General features: G+C 39.0%; 2 protein-coding genes across 3 annotated transcripts in view; both read left to right on the forward strand.

The window, feature by feature from the left end:
* The window catches only part of eps15 (epidermal growth factor receptor pathway substrate 15), a 33,120-nt gene extending 29,170 nt beyond the window's left edge, over positions 1-3,950 (forward strand). The window contains exon 25 of the mRNA XM_052094325.1: positions 1,387-3,950. Within this exon, the coding sequence (XP_051950285.1) occupies positions 1,387-1,527 (141 nt within the window). The 3' untranslated portion in view covers positions 1,528-3,950. The remainder of the gene's footprint in view (positions 1-1,386) is intronic.
* Positions 3,951-6,302: 2,352 nt separating this feature from the next.
* The window catches only part of LOC127620958 (tetratricopeptide repeat protein 39A-like), a 53,364-nt gene continuing 40,116 nt past the window's right edge, over positions 6,303-19,550 (forward strand). Inside the window, exons 1-3 of one of the 2 annotated variants that reach the window (XM_052094337.1) lie at positions 6,303-6,489; positions 10,431-10,481; positions 10,654-10,704. In XM_052094337.1, the coding sequence (XP_051950297.1) occupies positions 6,449-6,489; positions 10,431-10,481; positions 10,654-10,704 (143 nt within the window). In that variant the 5' untranslated portion in view covers positions 6,303-6,448. Of the gene's footprint in view, positions 6,490-10,430; positions 10,482-10,653; positions 10,705-16,919; positions 17,147-19,550 lie in introns of those variants that run through there. The other variant, XM_052094338.1, reaches the window with a different exon arrangement.

Below are 19,550 nucleotides of genomic sequence, written 5' to 3' on the forward strand. Positions count from 1 at the left end.
TTTGTTCTGCAGAAGAAAGTCATACACATCTAGGATTGCATGAAAGTGAGTAAAGAAATTAGATAATTTTCATTTTTGGGTGAACTATCTCTTTTTAAAAAGAAAAGTAAACTACCAGTCTTAAGTTTAGTGTATGTATAGAACAAAAAGCATAATTGTTCAACTTTAATAATTGTTTTTAATCATCAGTGGCAGCCGTTATTAACATGAGTCCTTCGGTAACAGATTTAATTCATTTGAAGAATCGTGTGTCTGCTGAGAAGCTATATTATGGATTGCATCATCGCACACATCTCCCATGTTTTGATAATTCCTCTCCCATGTCAAAAGCTGTACCAAAGCACCACTGTTTACTCTATGAATGTTTCCACATAATAACCCTTGTGATATGATGGAAGTCAACTATTAGTGAGGCTAAAACCTGCTGTTCTAGATGCTTGTACTGATTTGATAATGGAGAACCGCTTTGGTTGATGTTGACATTGATCAAACGGCACTTGATTGAAGTCAAAGGGGGAAGTGTGTAATTTTCTCTATATTAAAATACTCAACCGTACTCCTATCCCAGTTTAATATACAGAGACAACCATAAACCATTTGTTGGTTATTCCCCTGAAATAACTGTTTGAGTAGTTCAACCAGCTGAACATAGAATCAACAAATGGCGTGAGTTTGAGGTGGGACTACTAGATGTGGAATTGTTTGGAAAACGATCATTATTTTTACAATTTCGTTTGGAGATGCTAGTGACGGAGAAATTACACACTTCACCTTTTCTGTCACATCTGTATAGTGATGTTAAGTTGTCTTAAGTGTTTTTGAAACCATCTTTAATAGACTGTTATGTGTATTTTAGCATTTAAGGGACAGTTCACCCAAAAATGTAAATTCTCTCATTTACTCACCCTTATGACATCGAAGATGTGTGACTTTTTATCTTATGCAGAACACAAAGATTTTTAGAAGAATATCTCAGCTCTGTAGGTCCATACAATGCAAGTGAAGCTCCAAAAAGCAGATAAAGTCAGCATAAAAGGAATCCATATGACTCCAGTGGTTTAATAATTCTTAAGTAATCCAGTTGGTTTTAAGTGAGAATAGACCAAAATATAATATGGTATGAGGGTGAGTAAATGAGAGTATTTATTTTTGGGTGAACTATCCCTTTAACTCAATCTTACTATGCAAGAATATTTGTGTCTTTTTGTTTCCCCAAATGTAATGTTGGCACATTAGAAACATTATTTACTTTATTGCTTGTCTCCCCATCTCTTAAATTGTTTGACTGGGTTGATGGCTCAAAAATGTGAAAATAATACTTAATGTAGATGCAAATCGGAGAGGTTTCTGATGGGGTTATGGTGTGTATGTGTGTGTGTGGAGCAGTACCCCACAGAGGAGGACATGATAGAATGGGCGAAGCGGGAGAGTGAGAGAGAGGAGAGGGAGCGCATGGCTCGTCTGACCCAGCAAGAGCAGGAGGATCTGGAGCTGGCGATTGCCCTCAGCAAGTCTGAGCTGTCCTGACCCACACTGGACACAGCACCAGCACCACCACTCAAGTCACACTAACAGGAAGGGGGAGGAAACGAGGAAGAGCTGTAACCACCTTTATCAGCAGAATTCTTGGTACCACCTCCATCTCCAGCCACTTAATAATCTTCTAGGACTCCAGCTCTCTCTGTTTCTCCACGGAGTTCTCCTGGAACCAGCTGGAAAATGTATGAAGGCCAAGTGAGGATGGAGGAAAAGGTAACAGACTAATTGCAGCCTTGTTGGCTTGAAACCTCAAATCGAGAGACTTCCAGTAATCTCCCGCTTGCAATTTGGACAGCTCAAAATCCATTCGACTGTGACCCATTAATAGCGCATGAAAAGAAAAAACTACTTGAACAAATCTACCCCACACTCCCCCATTTTAATACTATTGTAAGGTTACCAATGCAATGAATGTAAATCTGTGAAGTGGAGTTGGGGTTGAAGAAATCCATAACAAGCCTTAGGTTCAGTATCATTTTCTTTTTGGGTAATAATAACACATTTGGGCAAAGTTTACAAGCAACCAATCTGGGCAGCTTCATCCACTTTTCAAAGTTTCACAGATTGATCCTTTGACACCAGAGGTTTATTGTGGGCATGTCAGTTCAGTCTCAGGAACATATCTCACAAGCCTTATAACCTGCAACCTGTTCAGTGGAGGTGCTTGCTTCTTAATTCCATTGAAGCAGATACTGGAATGAAATTTTGACCCTACAAAAAAGTTCAGAACAACACAACCCTCATTTAACTTCATGTGTAATCTTTATAATCTTACAGTGCAGCATTTATACTTTATTTAGACCTTTTCAAGAATGCCAAACATCTTGACAAAGTACTAAAAGAGCATTAAAAATGTATGAAGAGCTGTTATAAATAATACAAATGTACATATTTGTGAATTGTTTGCCAGTAACCTTGTGCTACAGTGTATTCATATACTAAATCATATTCTATTTTATAAAAACAAAAATGTCATAGTAAAATACAGAATAGTAGCAGTTTGCTTTATATTTGTAACAGAAAAACAAAATACTCCCTTTATCCTTCTCCAGTTGTCAAGTGCCCAAGCAATAGGATGAGAGATGATTTAAAATCCTGGAACAAAAATGGAGCAGACCTTGTATCTGATTACAGAAAGCATTATGAGTAAATTTGAGTATATAACATTGAGCCATGTGTAATTGGGTTTTAATGTCTTTTATAGTGCCTACTAGTTCTATCTTGCCTTGGATATTGCAAAGAGTAACTAAATCAGCTTACAGTGAGTCCAAGATTATCAATCAACCTGATGTTGCTTATAGTTTCATAACATTACACTTGACAGCAGCACCTTGCATGCTCACTTTGCTAGATGTTTTGTCAATTAGAAAACAAAAACCACTAGCTTGTGCTGCTTGCCTTTTTTATTCTTCCGTTATTTCTTACGAGCCACATTTCAAAAGACATTTTAAAATAATGTCCTGGGGATCAATAATGCGAGCGTGTCACATTTTCATATGTACACAAATTGGTTTAAGCTTTGCGGACACTGACTTTCAAATTTGAATTACTGATCTATTTAATTAGCAGTGAATTTGCAACATGTCTTAACCATTTCAGTTGTGTTCTGTATGTAGTTTCACCAGTAGATGGATCCACCGAGACAGTATATGCATTAAGCCTAATAGACAAGAACCTGCTTTCTACATTCGGTCTCGTATGCAGTGTCTTCACTCTGAAGTCTTCAGTAACTTAAAGGGTGATGTCTGTTCACTGTTTGACAATAGATTTGCTTTGTGAAAGTGTTCTTTCAGGCAGACTTTATTTATGAAGAATTTGCCTGCAAGATGGTAGAAAGGGACAAGACAGAATGTGCTATTTTTAAATGCTTTGATAAATTTTCAGGATTGACCTTTTGACATTAATATTTGCTTTTTGGTTCAGGACACTAGCTTGGCATTGGGCACATAAATATGTGGGTAGACGTGGAAATAAAGCACTAAACATAGAAGGGAATAGCCAACATCTCCAGGGTCTAATATGACTTATGTCTGCCCAATGCAACATTTACATGAGAATTATAGCGATTTGGATTGTTATTGTCAATGTAGACAGACAAACCTATTCGCACACTCCCCATTTCAAACTCAAGGCTCGATATTTTGTTTATGGCTGCTGCTTCCCTGTTATTTGACTTGCTTATTGTTAAAGTGTTCTCTTATGCTCTGTCTATTGTTGATCTCATATGTATTAATGTATATGCTTTGTGTGCCTCTAAAAGAAAACCACTTATATATGTTGGCCACTGACTGCCTTTTAAGAACAGGCACATTTTATTTTTTAACTTCACTTAAATGGAGGCAATTGTTTAAATATGTTAAGTAACATGTAATTAAAATGAACAAAATATTAAACTATTAAAAATGTATAGTCTGGTTGTTTTTATATGGTTGTTTTATTTATATTCTGGCTCTAGAAATGTTTATGTTGATAATTATATATATATATATATATATATATGCATATATGTTTAGGCTTATTGTGTAGTTTATAATGGGCACTATTCAGCCAACATATCACGGTTGATGGCTCTTTTAAAGTACATCTACTGAACAGTTTTAATTATACATATTACGAAAGGAACGTTTCAGCAACCAAAAAAATTATAAATACAAGATTGTGTGTGTGTAACTATATTTGGAGACGAACACTCCTGATCAGAAGTCGCATTTGTCCAGAGACAGATTGGTAGAGACCGCCCACTGGTGTTGAAATGAATGGGCGGAACAGTCAAGAGATGTAGAAAAGGAAGTACCGCCTTACAGGTAAAAGAGCCAACGGCCTTTTAGATACAGACATAGCTTGCCAATCACCTCTAGACTGCGCATGCGCATTAACTGAACCATTCTGTTTAATAGCGTCGTTTAGAGTGATTTGTGCTAAATAAGCACAATTTTTTATACTGTTGTTGACATATTTTAATGATGATTTTAAATATTTAATTTAATAGTATTTTTGACCAACAGTTTTGGAGATTTTGATATTTCCCTATTCAAGTAGATAGGAGCTGTACTTTTGTACGCTTGCTGCTCAGCACAGGAGTGTTCAAAAGATGGCCGCCGAGTAGACTGACTTGCCTTGTAAGTGACATTGATTTGTCTGCGGAGGTAACCGTTACCATAGCAACAACTCTTGGCTCTTTCAATTGCAATCAGTATGTGAAATGTGCACTCAGAAACGTATGTCTTTAGCTGTTTCTCGTTTCGAAGGCTTAGTGCTAGGTAGGACGCGTCCTTTGAAGGCTGCAGTATACTGAGCACCCTCCTATAATCAAGCCCCGTTTAAACAAGATGGCCTTCGTAGGATAAACGTAACATTGGTTGCAATGAGAGTTACTCCTCTCTTTAACAAGCACGAGCGCTTTGAGTGAGAAGCGATTAAAGTCCCTTTAGAAGGGGAATGTATTAGGTACATTTTGGGAGTTATAATGATGTAAAGAGAAAAGTAAATAGATTTTACACCGTCGTAACTTTGACAGCACTAGACTGTAAACAGCAAACAAAATGTGTCCGCAGGCCGCGGTAGAGAGGCTACTTAGCAGAGACGGGCCACTTTTATTAATATGAATGGGAGAAATCGGTCAACGCATGTAGAAAGGAAGTCCCTCCTTACAGGTAAAAGAACCAATCACCTTTTAGAAATAGACATCACCTGTCAATAAACTCGAGAACACCCACGTGCATGCTATACAAGCCTGGAAAATATTATTATTACTATTTAGCATAATCTGGGGTATTTAAAATATGTTCTTTGACCGAAATCTTGACCAACCGTTTTGGAGATTTCAGTCGTTCCCCATTCAAGTAGATAGGAGCTGTATTTTCATGACTGGACATACCATCCCAGGAGCGTTTCAAAGATGGCTGCCAGTGGACTTACCTGCTAGAGAGACTTTGGCCGTGGTCTCATTCTTTGTCTGTCAATAATTTTGTGGGTTCCCAGAGTATTGTAGTTGCAGCGATTTATTGAGACTTAAGACCATTTTTATGTCATGTTGTTCATAACAGTAGTCAGTTGAGGGCACTGTTTGCTGCTGCTGTTTTTGACAACCGCGTCTGCTCATTGTTGGTCTCAATAAAGCTCATTTGGTATCATTGGAGTGCTAGGTTTTTGGAAAGAAGGGCTGTGGCTAATCCAAGGCTCAATGTGTGGAAATTCCAGAATGGCTGAAATAGCTAACAGCACCTTTAAATTACCTGGAACAAAATATTTACCCTACTTATTTACTAAATGTATGATCATTTTAACATTATTATATATTTACATAGCATAATTACATCGGCCTAACAAAAAGTGGTATTTGGTTTAGAAGAATCTTGAAAATAGTTGATGTTAAACTGTGTAAGGGGTGCTAGTTTTAGTAGCGCAAAACAAACCTCAACAGATTATTCAAGAAACCCCCGAAGATTATTGGATATTTTGCCAACTACAATCAGGGCCATCACCACCATAGATTTTGAGAGGGATTTGTCCACACAGTATTTATATTTGTAGTCGACCAATAATTTTATTTTTGTTTTTGAATGGCTGAATCTTATATTATTATGTAAACTTTGTTATAACAATGACTTCAACTTAACCATAGTATCTCATTCTGAATGGTTAAAATGGAGGACTTTAAGACCAGTTGCAGCGCCACATTCCAGTTTTCGTAAAGAATCTCTTTTATTGTAGCAATGGGTTTTTCCACACCTCCCTATCTCACAATCACATGTAGGAAACCCCAAGTGGAGAAACTCACGTCCAGTATTACTTCTCAAACAGAAGTTTAGTGATCACCTGTAATAGGTAGGCTAAGGTAACGAATGCCTAGGTGACCACCATACTCTTCAGTGTCTTATTGGATTACTGTCTTCTCTTCCTCTTTGGAATGAGTTTTTGGAGACGCAACAAGAAGAATGACAACAAAAAGTAAGTTGACTGTCGGGATTTGTTATCAGATATCGTTTGTCAGGTGGTCATCAATATGGTCTTAATCTGTATTATCATGTGTTGGATATATGCTCTCTTAGTCTGGTGATAATCTGCATTTAATTGTTATCGAGTCTTAAAAAAAAAAACCTGTACTTGCGTAAGAAAAGTCTGTCAAATAGAGCTGACGATTTGACCATGTATTACAATTCATGCACTGCCTTTAATATATATATATATGGCACTGACTTAAAAAAAAAAAAAAATATATATATATATATATATATATATATATATATATATATATATATATATATATATATATATGTCACGGAGGATTTGGTAACATTTTATATTAACTTCAAATGTAATATTTAATTTAATGATAGCATTAAAGTTATACGTAAACATTATGTAATGTATGATATGAAGGAATTATAGGCATCGATGTCTCATGACATAATCTAAAATGTGAATCTACATTAAGTAATGATGTAGTATATGTTATTAATGAAAGTATAGTGTTTACCTGTCACATTGTTTTTGTGAAAATCTCATTATAGTTCAAATAATGTTGTTTTATCCAATGCCAGCCCTCTAAAGACGACAGGGGAAATGCATTCTTCTGATATAGGCAGATTCTTCTGTGTCACAGAGAACATATTCCATTGTAGTTGTATAGTATATATTAGAAAATGGCATTATGAACTCTGAGAATTAGGTACAATTTAATTATATTTGAAATTTCATTAAAAAACTTACTGACATCATGAAACACTGTGATTAGAGGCCAAATAGAATGACATTTCTCTAGGAGTGTAAAAAATACTCAGAATTTATACTTAAGTGAAAGTATGGATACTGAGTTAAAATTTTACTCAATTAAAAGTCCATTCAAAAACATACTTGAGTGAAAGTGAAAAGTATTCACATTAAATTGTATTTAAGTATTAAAAAAGAACATTTTGATTAAATCAAAAGAGGAGATTGTGTGAGAGAGGATTTTGTTTCGGCCGGTTTGTTAAGTCTGACTGGTTTGTTCTTCCCCCAGTGGTATTCGCAACCTGGTCACATTTTTGCAAAATTATTTTTATGTTGTCTGTTGTACGTTTCTTGATGAAAGGAACTCTAGAGGCGCTAAAACAACAACGACTTTTATCCTGTTTCACTCAATTCACAAGTAAAAATGCAGATTATAAATTCATAAACACTTTTCGCTCTGTTCCTCACACATTGCTATCTAATGACATATAAACACTTTTACTATAGCGTATGACGCATTTTAACGTTTGCATTATATAACCAACTGAATTTACAAGCTTGTTTAAGCATGATCAAATTGTGCGGTAGCTTAACTGATAGTGTTGCATATGCGATACAAAGGACCTGAAGAGCACACAAGTCGACACGTTAGTAGAAATTGTGTTTTTCTTGTCACATTTGCTTTTTCTGACACTATCGGTTACATTTAGGTTTAGGGTAGAGAGGTCGGTTTAGTTGATTTAAATCTAAATAGGACATTAACCCTAAAAACCTTATCTGTTCGGGAGAACATTTCACTCGCTTGTAGCGCCACACAGTGAACATTTCACTTTGGAACTGCTCTGAGATAAACCACATAGTTTTAATTTGCGAATACGTTGCCACAGTCATGCAATATTCGTTGTATGGGAGAAGGCGTAGAACATGTCAGAACACCCAGTCCCTTGAGACATAGAGAAAGATTAAATTAATGTTAAGTAATGTTGTTGGTTTTGTAAATTGTTTGGCAAGTTTAGAAATAAATTACATGTACACATTTAATTACAAAAGCCTTTTGCTTTTATATTTATATTTGCATGTGAATGATCATTTTTGACTTCATAACTGTCCAATCTGTAGTTAGCAAGCATTTAGAATAAACTTTTGGACAAAAACCATCAGTGTTTCTCAATTCCTGCTCATAGATTTGAATGAATACATAACATTCAGTCAGGCAGTCACATGCGGTCTAGTTGCACAAATATTTAAATGTGTCCAAAGCTCAAATCAGATACGAAATTCCACCTCTGCAGATGTTTGGAACTCCACACAGCTGCCGTGCAACACTCCATTTAAAATGACTGAACTCTGGTCTGACATCTGACATTTGTCAGATGCAGTGAAAAGGTGCCTTCAGTCCAGTAAGATGAAAGAAAATTATCTGCAAAAATGTAGTGAGTACTTTTCAAGTTTAAATAAAATTGTGAGGAGTAAAAATACAGTTTTTTATTTATTTTTATTTTTTTAAATGTATATAAGTAAAAGTACAGGCATTCCATTTAAATTACACTCGAGTTATGTACAAATCCCAAAAAATAATACTTAAGTATAATACTTTACACCCATATGTTTCTCATTGATCTATAAAGTATTAATATTAGTGAACCACAACAATGCGGTAAGTGACGTAGTGCCAAGTCAATCAAAAGTTCTAATGTCAGCAACAATGTAGTGGGTGATGTCATAATGGGTAGGAGATCTGGAGGGAGCTGACTGGATGAAATCTGTTCTTTACTGGTATAATAGAGCACAATACTCAGGTTCTGGAAGTAAAATCCCCATTAATTTTTTTGGTCAAGGGATAAGGCCAAGCTGGATGCGGCAGTTCGAGAGAGAGCCACACGTAGCTGTCGTCTGTTTTTGTTTAAATCTTTTTAAGTTTTCATTAAACATTAATTTGACCGTTCAGCCGGTTCCCGCCTCCTCCTTGCTCATCTCTATACTGTTACAAACAATAACTTATAAACCTTATAAGAAAGACCTACCTTGTGTTCTGAGATTGTTCATCGATGGGATATGCTATATTGAGACCAACAGTCAGCGTTATTTCAACTTTATTGTTTAAAAATCATGTTGATAGCAGAATTCATGATAAACAACAACATTACCCATGGTCCTGCAGAGAAAGCTTAACCAATCAGAGAACTGCGGCCAACCAAGCCCGTGAAACGTGCCTTGGAGCGACCAATGTTATTCAATTGGGTGCTTTAACATCCGTTTGAGGGTGGTTAGCGCTGGTATTTTAGAGCTCCATGGTTAGCACCCTCATATCGGAATATTTTACAATAAATGTCAAATATATTGTTTCTATACTTATAATCAACAATGTGAAATCTATAGTTTTATATATTCACATAGTTTTTATTCAGTGCCATAATTCGCAATGCTTCATGGGATTGTAGTTCATGTCTGCATGAAAGACGGTAAATACAGTCTTGTACATTAGTCTTTTTGTCAGATTTTCAAATAGTTTTTGCCTCAAAACAGTTCATGATTTTGTGATTTACCTTGGAGCTGTTTGGTTTGGTTCATGGCTACAACTATTTTATGAAGGATTTTATGAAAAGTCTATGGGAAAAATTAATGGGAAAAATACTTCTAGAACCCAGGTGGCTGAAGAAGTTGGCAGGCACTGTTGCACTTTATTGCACCTCACCATTAAAAACGATGACGTCACAGCTTCTGCCCATTGATGGCTGTTAATGTTTTACACAATTTATGATAGTCTTAAGATAGGATAGTCCTCTTCCACACCATTATTTATGTGTTACATGTTCTTTGTAAAATGTGGGGTGTGAAAACATTCAATTTTCAAAAGTTCAAATCATCACCGATTTCATCAGTTTCATAAAACAAAACAACTTTGTACATAGACGTCAATGGTAGGCTAATTTTGCCTGTGCTATATTTCGTATTTAATAACAGTGAAGTAAAATTAAACATCATGCTATTAACTGTATATAACAAATACACATTTTATTAAAATAAAACTATCTGCAGTTTTCAACATATTGTTTTTGTTTGTTGCTTTGTTTTTGTTGTATTCAAATTTGTTTACCTTGAGGATTATTATCACAGTTTGTGTTTTTGAATCAGCAAAGAATAAAATATTTTGTTGACATGCTGTGATCTGCTTTTAGAGATCCACTCAAGACTGAAGAGTCACTGATCAGCCCCACTTCTCCACAACAGTGAGTGCCACTCCTCTTTCCTTTACATCAACACCTGTGGACTGAAACACATTTACACATCCACACTCTGTATACTGATAAAGGATTTATCTAATTAACATGTCATATGAGAAGTTCTTGACTGATAATGGTGACTGTAGATCTTAGATTGTTTCCTCTTTTTTTTTTTTAGGTCACCCATCATAGAGAAAGCCAGGCTGGACCCTGAATTCACCAATTATGGGTAGGATTGGACTTCCACATTTCCTTTTCAAACTTTACTTTTCCCTTTGCTCTGCTGCTCACATTTTGGTAAGAAAAATTACCTGGAATCTTGGGTGTTCATGCATGAACATGAATACAGATCTCCTGATTAGCCTTTGTGGTGCAAGGTAAAAAGGTTCATATCGTGTTACCTTGGCAATGAATGCACTCCATCAATAATATAAACGATAATAAAAATGTAATATTAAAGGTGTCGTAATTTTCCCCTTTATTTACAAGCGCTATCACCATAGATTTTAGAAACATGTAGCTTTTACTGTCAGAATGTGGATGTAATCAGTGCTGGCTAGATTACTTCTGAAATGTAATCGGGTACTAAATACAAATTACACAATTTAAATTGTAATCTTATATGTAACATGGCTCAATGTAAGATCTCGTAATGAAGTTTAAAGGGACATTTTGCCCAAAAAGAAATTTCTGTTATCATTTACTCATCCTCGTGTTGTTCTAAACCCATTCAACTTTATTTCATTTTGGAACCCAAAAGGAGCTGTTAGGCTGAATGTTAGTCTAAGTTATCATTTGCTTTCATTGCTTTTTGGTATACAATGAAAGTGAATGCTGACTGAGACTGAACATTTTGCCTAGCACATTTTGTATTCCATGGAGGATAGAAAGTCATATGGGTTTGGAACAACAATAAAGTGAGAAAAAGATGACAACATTTCATTATTTTGAGGTGATCTATTTCTTTAAACCCACCATCTGCAAATACATCTTAATCACAAAAGTGATTTGAGCGTTGTGCCATTGATATGATCTGATTTCCGAATGTGGTAATACACATTGATGTGATGATCTATTTATTTAGCACCTGTTTGGTTCATATAATTATTATTTATCTGGAGATTATGAGTGCAATTCTCTAACTTAATGTATTTTGGAGGTAAGCAAGTGACTTTTTTTAAAGCTTAATCTTGTATGAGAGCCAGTTGTTAATGATTACAAGATTTTATTGATTTGTGTCCTCGCAGGTGCTTTGTGGACAGTGTTTCAGGAACAGAAATCCCAATGCCTGCAAAGTCTCCCTCAATCAGTGTACATTAGCAACTGCTGCTTGGGGGAGCGTTCATTATTCAGTGTTGGGGGAGCGTTCATTATTCAGTGTTTATGCTGAGTCGTTTAGCACCTGTGTGTGTATATGTGTGTTTTTGATGTGCAGGTGTGCATTTCCTCTTTACTAACTTTACTTTTATGGGTGGGGGGGAGAGTGCCCCTCCTAGCACCCCTTAGACCCGGCCATGGTTGAATCCAGGAAGAAATCGCATTCGCATTATCAGTAACGAGTGTGATTCGGAGGTTGCCTTTTTCCCTCTTAACATTATGTTTTTACTCCACTGATGATTAGGTTTTAAAACATGCATTCTCATCTCTGTATTTCATCTTGTACAGCTGAAAACAATTTGCTTAACAACTCACTTGTAGTGCCCCTCCATGGAAATTACACCCGGAAAATGGAACTCACATGTGCCCTTACGTGATCAAAACTTACTGCTTTGACCAGTGAAGGGGCAGTGTTTAGAATTTTGGAAAGCACAGAAAGATTTTAGATAAAGAAAAGTCAACCTAATATTTCCGATTTTACTGTGAGATCAGTGTGGAAAAATAAGAGGGCTTGGTGACGTCAGCCAAAATGAAAAGTTGTTAAATTTTGATTAAATTAAATAATTTTCTTTCTTTGAAAAAACATGTTTTGAAAGCTTTCAGTTCGAGTGTAAGGAGGAAGCAGGAGCTGTAGAGTTCAGAAGCACAGGGATCCTTTATTTCACCGATACCGTTCTTCCACCCACCCAGTCGCAAACTTCTTGGGGTTTGCCGTAAGTCCAGCCCAACTCAACGACTTTAGGACAGCCCTCAGATGCTACAATGCTGCTGCCAGTCAATACTGTAATTGATGATGTCATCCAAATTCTGTCCATGAGCTGCTGAAACGTAGCCGGGGCACCGAACAAACTGAAAGGATGGGTGACAAATTGGTGTAAACTGAATGGTGTGGAAAAAACCTTCGGGACTTGCGATGGTGAGAGGTGGTCTCCGCAAGTGACCAGGGTGCCTTGATTGGCTTTTAAGTTCACCTCCATTAGGAACTCCTCCCTCTCTAGAACCACCATCGCCAAAGACACTGGGATGCCTCCCTCCATGGTTTTAAGAGGTTGCGGTGGTAAATTTGCCATGTTCTGCCCCTATCGTTTAACCTCATAATCAGCTTCAACTCGCCTTGTGACCTCAAAGGGCCCTTGTCAATTCGCGAGCAATTTAGAGCTTGATGTGTGCAGTAATACAAGGACTTTATGTCCCGGTGTAAATTCCCATAGTCAAGCTTCCTTGTTGTACAGCTGGGACTGACATTCTTGAGCCTGTTTGCAAATTCTCCTTTGATAGCTGCCTCAATTTGTGGAGTATTGCTGTCAGGTCAAGAACGACTTGAATTTAGTTTTTGCTGTTTGAAGGTCCCTCCCAATTTTCAATCACGACATCTAAGACGCCATGAGGCTTACAGCCATATAATAATTCAAATGTTGAGAACCCCTGTGGAGGCTTGCGGGACCTCTCAAGCTGTGAATTACAGGAGTTCGAGCCACTTATCCCAATTCCGAGCATCTTCACGCACAAACTTACGAATCATGTTTTTCAGGGTTTGATTAAACCATTCGACCAAGCCGTCTGTTTGTGGGTGGTACACGCTTGTCCGAATTTATTTAATTCCCAATCATTTGTAGTAGCTCGCATAGTGTATGTGACATGATGTGACTCCCCACTCGGGAGATGATTCTGATGAGTGCCTCCGCAACACTACATGCAGAAATATTGTGAAATAATGAGTCACTGCTTTGAGAAATATGAGTCACTGCTTTTAGATATCGTGTTGCATAGTCCACCAGAACCAACATAAATTATGCCCATGTTTGCTGTAATGGCCTGATGAGGTCCATGCCAATTCTTTCGAAGGGGACCTCGATTAATGGAAGGGGGCAATGGCGCTTTTGGGGTGGCCGTCGGATTCACCAGCTGACATTCACAGCATGCCGCACACCACTTGGGAACATCCCCGTGAATTCCCGGCCAGTAGAAACAAGCCATTAGACAATTTAGGGTTTTTCTCGCACTAAATGACTCACCATCAGATTATGATTAGCTGTCTAGAATAGCATTTCCCGATAGCTCTTTGGTATCAACAACTGGGTTGTCTGTCTGCATCACTCGATACAACCGATCTTTGATAATTGAAAATACGGATATGCAAGTGTGACGTCTGGCTAGAGGCATTGGCCATCAATCACTTTTGAGGTGGTCAAAGGCATGCCAAAGAGTTTCGTCTCATGTCTGCTCCAGAGGGAAATCCCCGATAGGAACCCTCTAAAGGTGGGGGAAGCCAATACTTTCCCCTCCCTTACGTCATCCCAACGTGGAGCTGACACAGACAGCCCGGCTCCACCTCACCAGCCAGTGAATCACATATCGCACACTGAAACACTTTGTTATAGGACCCATCCACACACATTTCCCTCAGAAATGCCAGCCAATTCATACCCAAGATTAGTAGATGTGTGAGGCAGGGACTAAATGCAGCCTCAACACTATGCTTTTGTCCCAGAAATTGAACAACGACCATCACTAATGGGTAAATGTGAATATCTCCATGAAAACATCTTACCTTCACCCTCCGGCTTGTAGCCAAAGCCTTGGATTGAACCAAGCTTTGGTGAATGGAGGTTTGATTGCAACCTGAATCTACCAAGGCTTGGTATGTACCCTCCTTAATACTCACAGGTATCCGGTACTGTCCAGTTCGATCCGGGGCGGCCTGCGGTGCGTTGGGGAACCGAACCAGTGCTCCCACCTCTATCACCGGGCACCGGTCCTGGAAATGCCCTGGCTCCCCACAGCTCAAGAAGACCAGTCCAGGCTTTATGTCCACACCCGCAGCAGCGGATTCACCCACCTGGGAGGGAGAGCAGAGTGGGGTAGGGGGAACCGGCAGGTAACCCCATGACCTAAGAGCCAGTTTAGGAGGGGAACAGAGCAGAAGGACGGGGAAGGGGAAGAAGGAGGAGCAAAAGGGGAGAGAGAGAAAGACAATGTCAAGGGCTCATTGGCCCCTGGATTGGCCACCAGTTGATTCTCTGCCAACTGTACCGCATCCTCCAGCGATTCCGGGCAAAGGCATTTGACCCACTCTGCCATTCCCTTAGGCAGTCGAGTGATTAATTGCTCCAACACCATTAGGTCGATCACATCCTCGGCGTCGCTTTCTCCCCCAGCCAGGACCCACCTCCGGCAGGCATCACGGACAGCTGGGGTATACAAACAGGCGGCCAACCTCGACAAGCATAAGAGATCGTAACCGTGCGGCCGACCCGCTGCAGATAGCCTTCTATAGATCCTCATATGTCAGAAGACAGAGCTGCTAGGCCTCGAGCTGGGCCTCTCCAGAGAGCAGCTGCAGCAGGCAAATTGCCCACTCGGTTTTCAGCTATTTGGAGGCAGACGCAGTTTGCTCAATTAGCCCAATGATTGCCTCAAGGTCATGCTTGGGCCCCATTTTGGACAACTGAAGCTAAGTTCCACCCAAGGCTTGTCCCAGAGCTGGAGTGGCGGACCTCTCTTGGACTACCAGGCTGTGCAAGACCTGCCTGTACTTGGCTTGGGCCTGTAGGAGTTCCCTAATGTGCTGCTCTTGGAACAGAAGGGCCCGATGGTGGGTCTCCTGAATACCGACGAGGGCATGGAAGATCTCGGCCAGATGTGAGGATTCCATGGTGACACTTCTTCCTCTAAAGCGATTTTACACCAGTGTGAGAGCTTTTGGTTCAGGTGAAAGGAGGAAGTGGGGAGTTCAGAAGAACAGGTATCTTTTATTTCACTCAAACAGAAAATGAACACATTCATTCTTGGTGTCGTTCCGACAGATCCCACGTCTGTGCATGTGTGGAGCTGTCTCTGGGACACTCTTAAATCCGCTCTCGAGTTCTCACTGCAACGAGAAACAGGTGTTACAAATAAGCACTGCCAAGTGATGATTCTTACTGCATCCCTCTCCCGACCTCACTCTCAACAGAGCATCACTCAACCAAACCCCCGCCTCCACACATGTACTGATGAATTTGCACAAGCAACATGTATTAAGATAGCAACATGTATTAAGAAACATTGAAAGTGGCCATAGATCTACAGGCCGTATTTGCTAGATCACTGGAGGATTTGGGTCAATGTTGACACATCCATTGAGGTCTAAATGTTATTAAATATGGTGGTTTTCACATGAATAACACACTACCAGAAAGTTGTTAGTGGAAGGGGGTCTGATATGCTGAGTCAGAGAGTTATCTCTCTCTCCCTCACTCATTTAAATGGATAGTTCACCCCCACATTTCATAATTTACTCACTTTACTCACTCACTCATCCAGTTTTGCTTTCTTTCTTTGTTGAAACACAAAAGGAGATGTTAGGCAAAATGTTAGCCTCAGTCACCCTTCCATGTCATTGTATGGAAAAAAAGATGAAAATGAAAGTGCAATGAAAGTGAGGCTAACATTTTGCCTAAAATCATACTGGTATAGAACAACATGAGGGTTAATTCAATTTTTTTGTTGAATTTTCCTTTTAATATATTCACTCTTTCTATTTATTATTCATCCTCATTCTTATTTTCTCTCTTTAACATGTCATCTCTTACTCCATAATATGCCTAAGACACTTCCCTGTGCTGATTCTGCATTCTGCAGCCATCCTTTGCATCTCATGATCTCTCTCTCTACCATTGAGCACTGATTCACAGGCCTGTCGTTGTGTCGAGTGTTGTTGACTGATGTAGAGTTCAGATTGTCACTTGACTCTGCTACATCTCTAGGTTCGGAAGAGGGCGGATTATTAAGTAAATGATTCTGCCCCCACTACATCATTGACCAATCATAGGCCATGATGCAATGTGTAGCATGAGGGTAATACTGAAAAGAGGAGGAGGTTATGGTAGCCTGTATAACTGACTGTGTGTATTTGTCTATGTGTGTGTGAGTGTTTGTGTGTTTTTTAGAAGGAAGGGAGACAGCGAGATAGAAGCGATGAGAATGTTCTCTTGACAGTCATCCTTATCTTATTAAGCTCTGTGTTCCTGCCCCACTGTCCTCTCTGCAGCTAGAGTGTGTGTGCGTGTGTGTGTGAGAGAGAGAGAGAGAGAGAGAGAGAGAGTGTGTGTATGTGATGTAGCCAGAGGGAAGCTGCTGCTCTGCTCTGCCAGTGCGAAGGCCTGTTCTCACACACAGTGAATTACTCTGCGTTTGTTCTTTCTCCTTTTATTTATATATTCCAACGTGTCTCTCTCTCTCGCTTTACTTCGCTCTTCGATCATACTGTACCAGATGAAAATGTCAAGAGATGCAGAAAGTCTGTCAAACGGGTAAGAACGTTGTGTGAATGTATGTTTTAGCAGTGATTGAAGACTATTTAAGCTATATTAACTGTAACGTAATAAAGGAAAGTGCTTTTACAGGCAGCATAACCAGAAAAACAGGGAATGTTTTGGAAATATTAGACAGGTATTTGTTTTGGATACCCTTGCTTTCAGGGTGACTGTAATTGCCTTGCTTGCGTAGTGTAGAATTCATGTGTTAAAGGGATAGTTCATCCAAAAATGAAGATTATGTCATTATTTACTCACCCTTTTTTTTTCTTATATGGAACACAAAAGATGTGTACTTTAATTGCATTTTGTTTTCCATACAATGAATGTGAATGAGGACTTTTTCCAAACACGTATGAATTTCTTTCTTCCATGGAACACAAAGGAGATGTGAGACAGAATGTTAGTCTCATTCACCATTCACGTTCAGTGCACGTTCTTCTTTAAATACAATGAAAGTGAACAGGTTTGTAACAACATGAGTCAGTAAATGTTGACAGATTGTCATTTTCAGGTGAACTAGCCCTTTAAGCACCTGGTCTTTTAAGCATTGTGAATGTTCATGTCTGTGTTTTTTAGTGTCAGCTTGTTTGCTCCAATCATTCCGGTGATGAACTTCAGGACTCGGTTAGCTCCCAGGTGGCATCAGCTTTTCAGAATCGCTTAGCATCACTGCAATTAGTTTGTTGAGCACTGTCCAGACATTATAGGGAGAGAAAATGTTAATTTCACCTGTGCAGTAGCATCTGAACAAATCTCAGCCTACTTCCTTTTTTTCTATAGCCATGCTCATTGTAAATGTTCTGAACTTATATAGCGCCTTTTTTAACCTTAGAGGTTACCAAAGCGCTTTACACTGTGTCTCATTCACCCATTCACACTCACACTCACACTCATACACCAATGGCGGCATGCCACAGAGCTGCCATGCAAGGTGCAAGCCTGCCATTGGGAGCAACTTGGGTTCAGTGTCTTGCCCAAGGACACTTTGGCATGTGGAGTCGTGTTGGCCGGGAATTCAACTTCCAACCCTGCGATTAACGGCCAACCCACTCTACCATCTGAGCTACAGCCGCCATGCATTGTAGCATCTCCATTCATTCAAAAGACCCTGTTGTGATATCTAATATCAGTGTCAGGGAGAAAAGTTTCTCTGTGTTTCACAGCTGAAGGGGTGAGAAATGCAGAAATCTGATAATTATCTGGCTTGTTTGTTACTGATTGTCTAGTTTTACATTATAAAATCTTTATTTACTAAAAAAAAAAACATTCTCGAGGATAACAGATATGATATGGTGCTTGTCTGTGCAGTCTCCTTCACAATGGTAGGATATTGTCTGTGCTTCCCACTGTGTTTAATTGTAGTTATTCAGGTGTTCTGTTTGTTATTTGTGTGTTGCTAGGTGGTTGCTTGATGGCCCAAGTCACAACAGCCCAACACCAACTCTCTAGATATGACTCCGGTTCCTCGTTCATTTTAAGTCTAAATCAGCAGTAGGTTTTCGGACCGTGCAATGAAGGATGTGATGCCACGCCCTAGAGCTTCTGTGTTTGAAAAATAATAAATTACAAAAAGCAAATAATGTTATTTTCAAAATGCCAAGATATATAATCCACTTTCCTGCAACTATGCAAGCCATGCAAATATAAGACAGATCACATGTTAATTCAGCAACAGGAGGTTTAAAGTTCTGCTGTAGAAATTGGTTTATCAAAATTCGAACCTCTGCCCCCAGTGGCCAAAGCTGGAAGTGTTTTTCATGTATAAGAGTCAAACGGAATATATTCTTGCTAAATCTAAACCTTAACCCCCACCCTAAACCTAACCGTCAGTGGAGTAAAAATTCAATTTTAGAGTGAAAATGCAACCTCCGAATCACATCAGCCACGGACCAAATGAGAGCATGCTGGTGTGTGCCAGGGCCAGTTGCATCTCCACTGTCACTTCCAGGGCTTCATTGTGTCACTTCTGGACTTTCTCTTGGCCAACAGGGGAGTTTCAGGTTCAATGTCAAAGGCAAAGTTTCACCGAACTTGCCAGATTTTGTATCCAGGACAAATATTGTATATGGACAAATCGGTGCCCAAAGAAATAACTTTTCATGGTTCGAAATCATGGGTAGCATGGTGGGACATTGTCCCGCTGTTAGTGGAAAGAACATTCGGAACACCATGGAAGTGACAAATTGGTGTGTTGTCACTGCTAACATGTCTTGCTAGCTAGCTAATGTTTATAAACGATATAACGGACACTGGGACAAAATGTTTCAGGTCTCAGGTGAGCTTTTAATCACAAACTTCAGGGTAACAGTCACAAATGGCACAGTAACTTCTTAAGCTTCACAAACTCTTTAGAATCACAGGCTCCTAGTCACAGCATCGTAATCATCACAAAGTCTTT

Source organism: Xyrauchen texanus, chromosome 27 (assembly GCF_025860055.1).
Source record: "Xyrauchen texanus isolate HMW12.3.18 chromosome 27, RBS_HiC_50CHRs, whole genome shotgun sequence".
In the NCBI taxonomy this organism is placed as follows: domain Eukaryota; kingdom Metazoa; phylum Chordata; class Actinopteri; order Cypriniformes; family Catostomidae; genus Xyrauchen; species Xyrauchen texanus.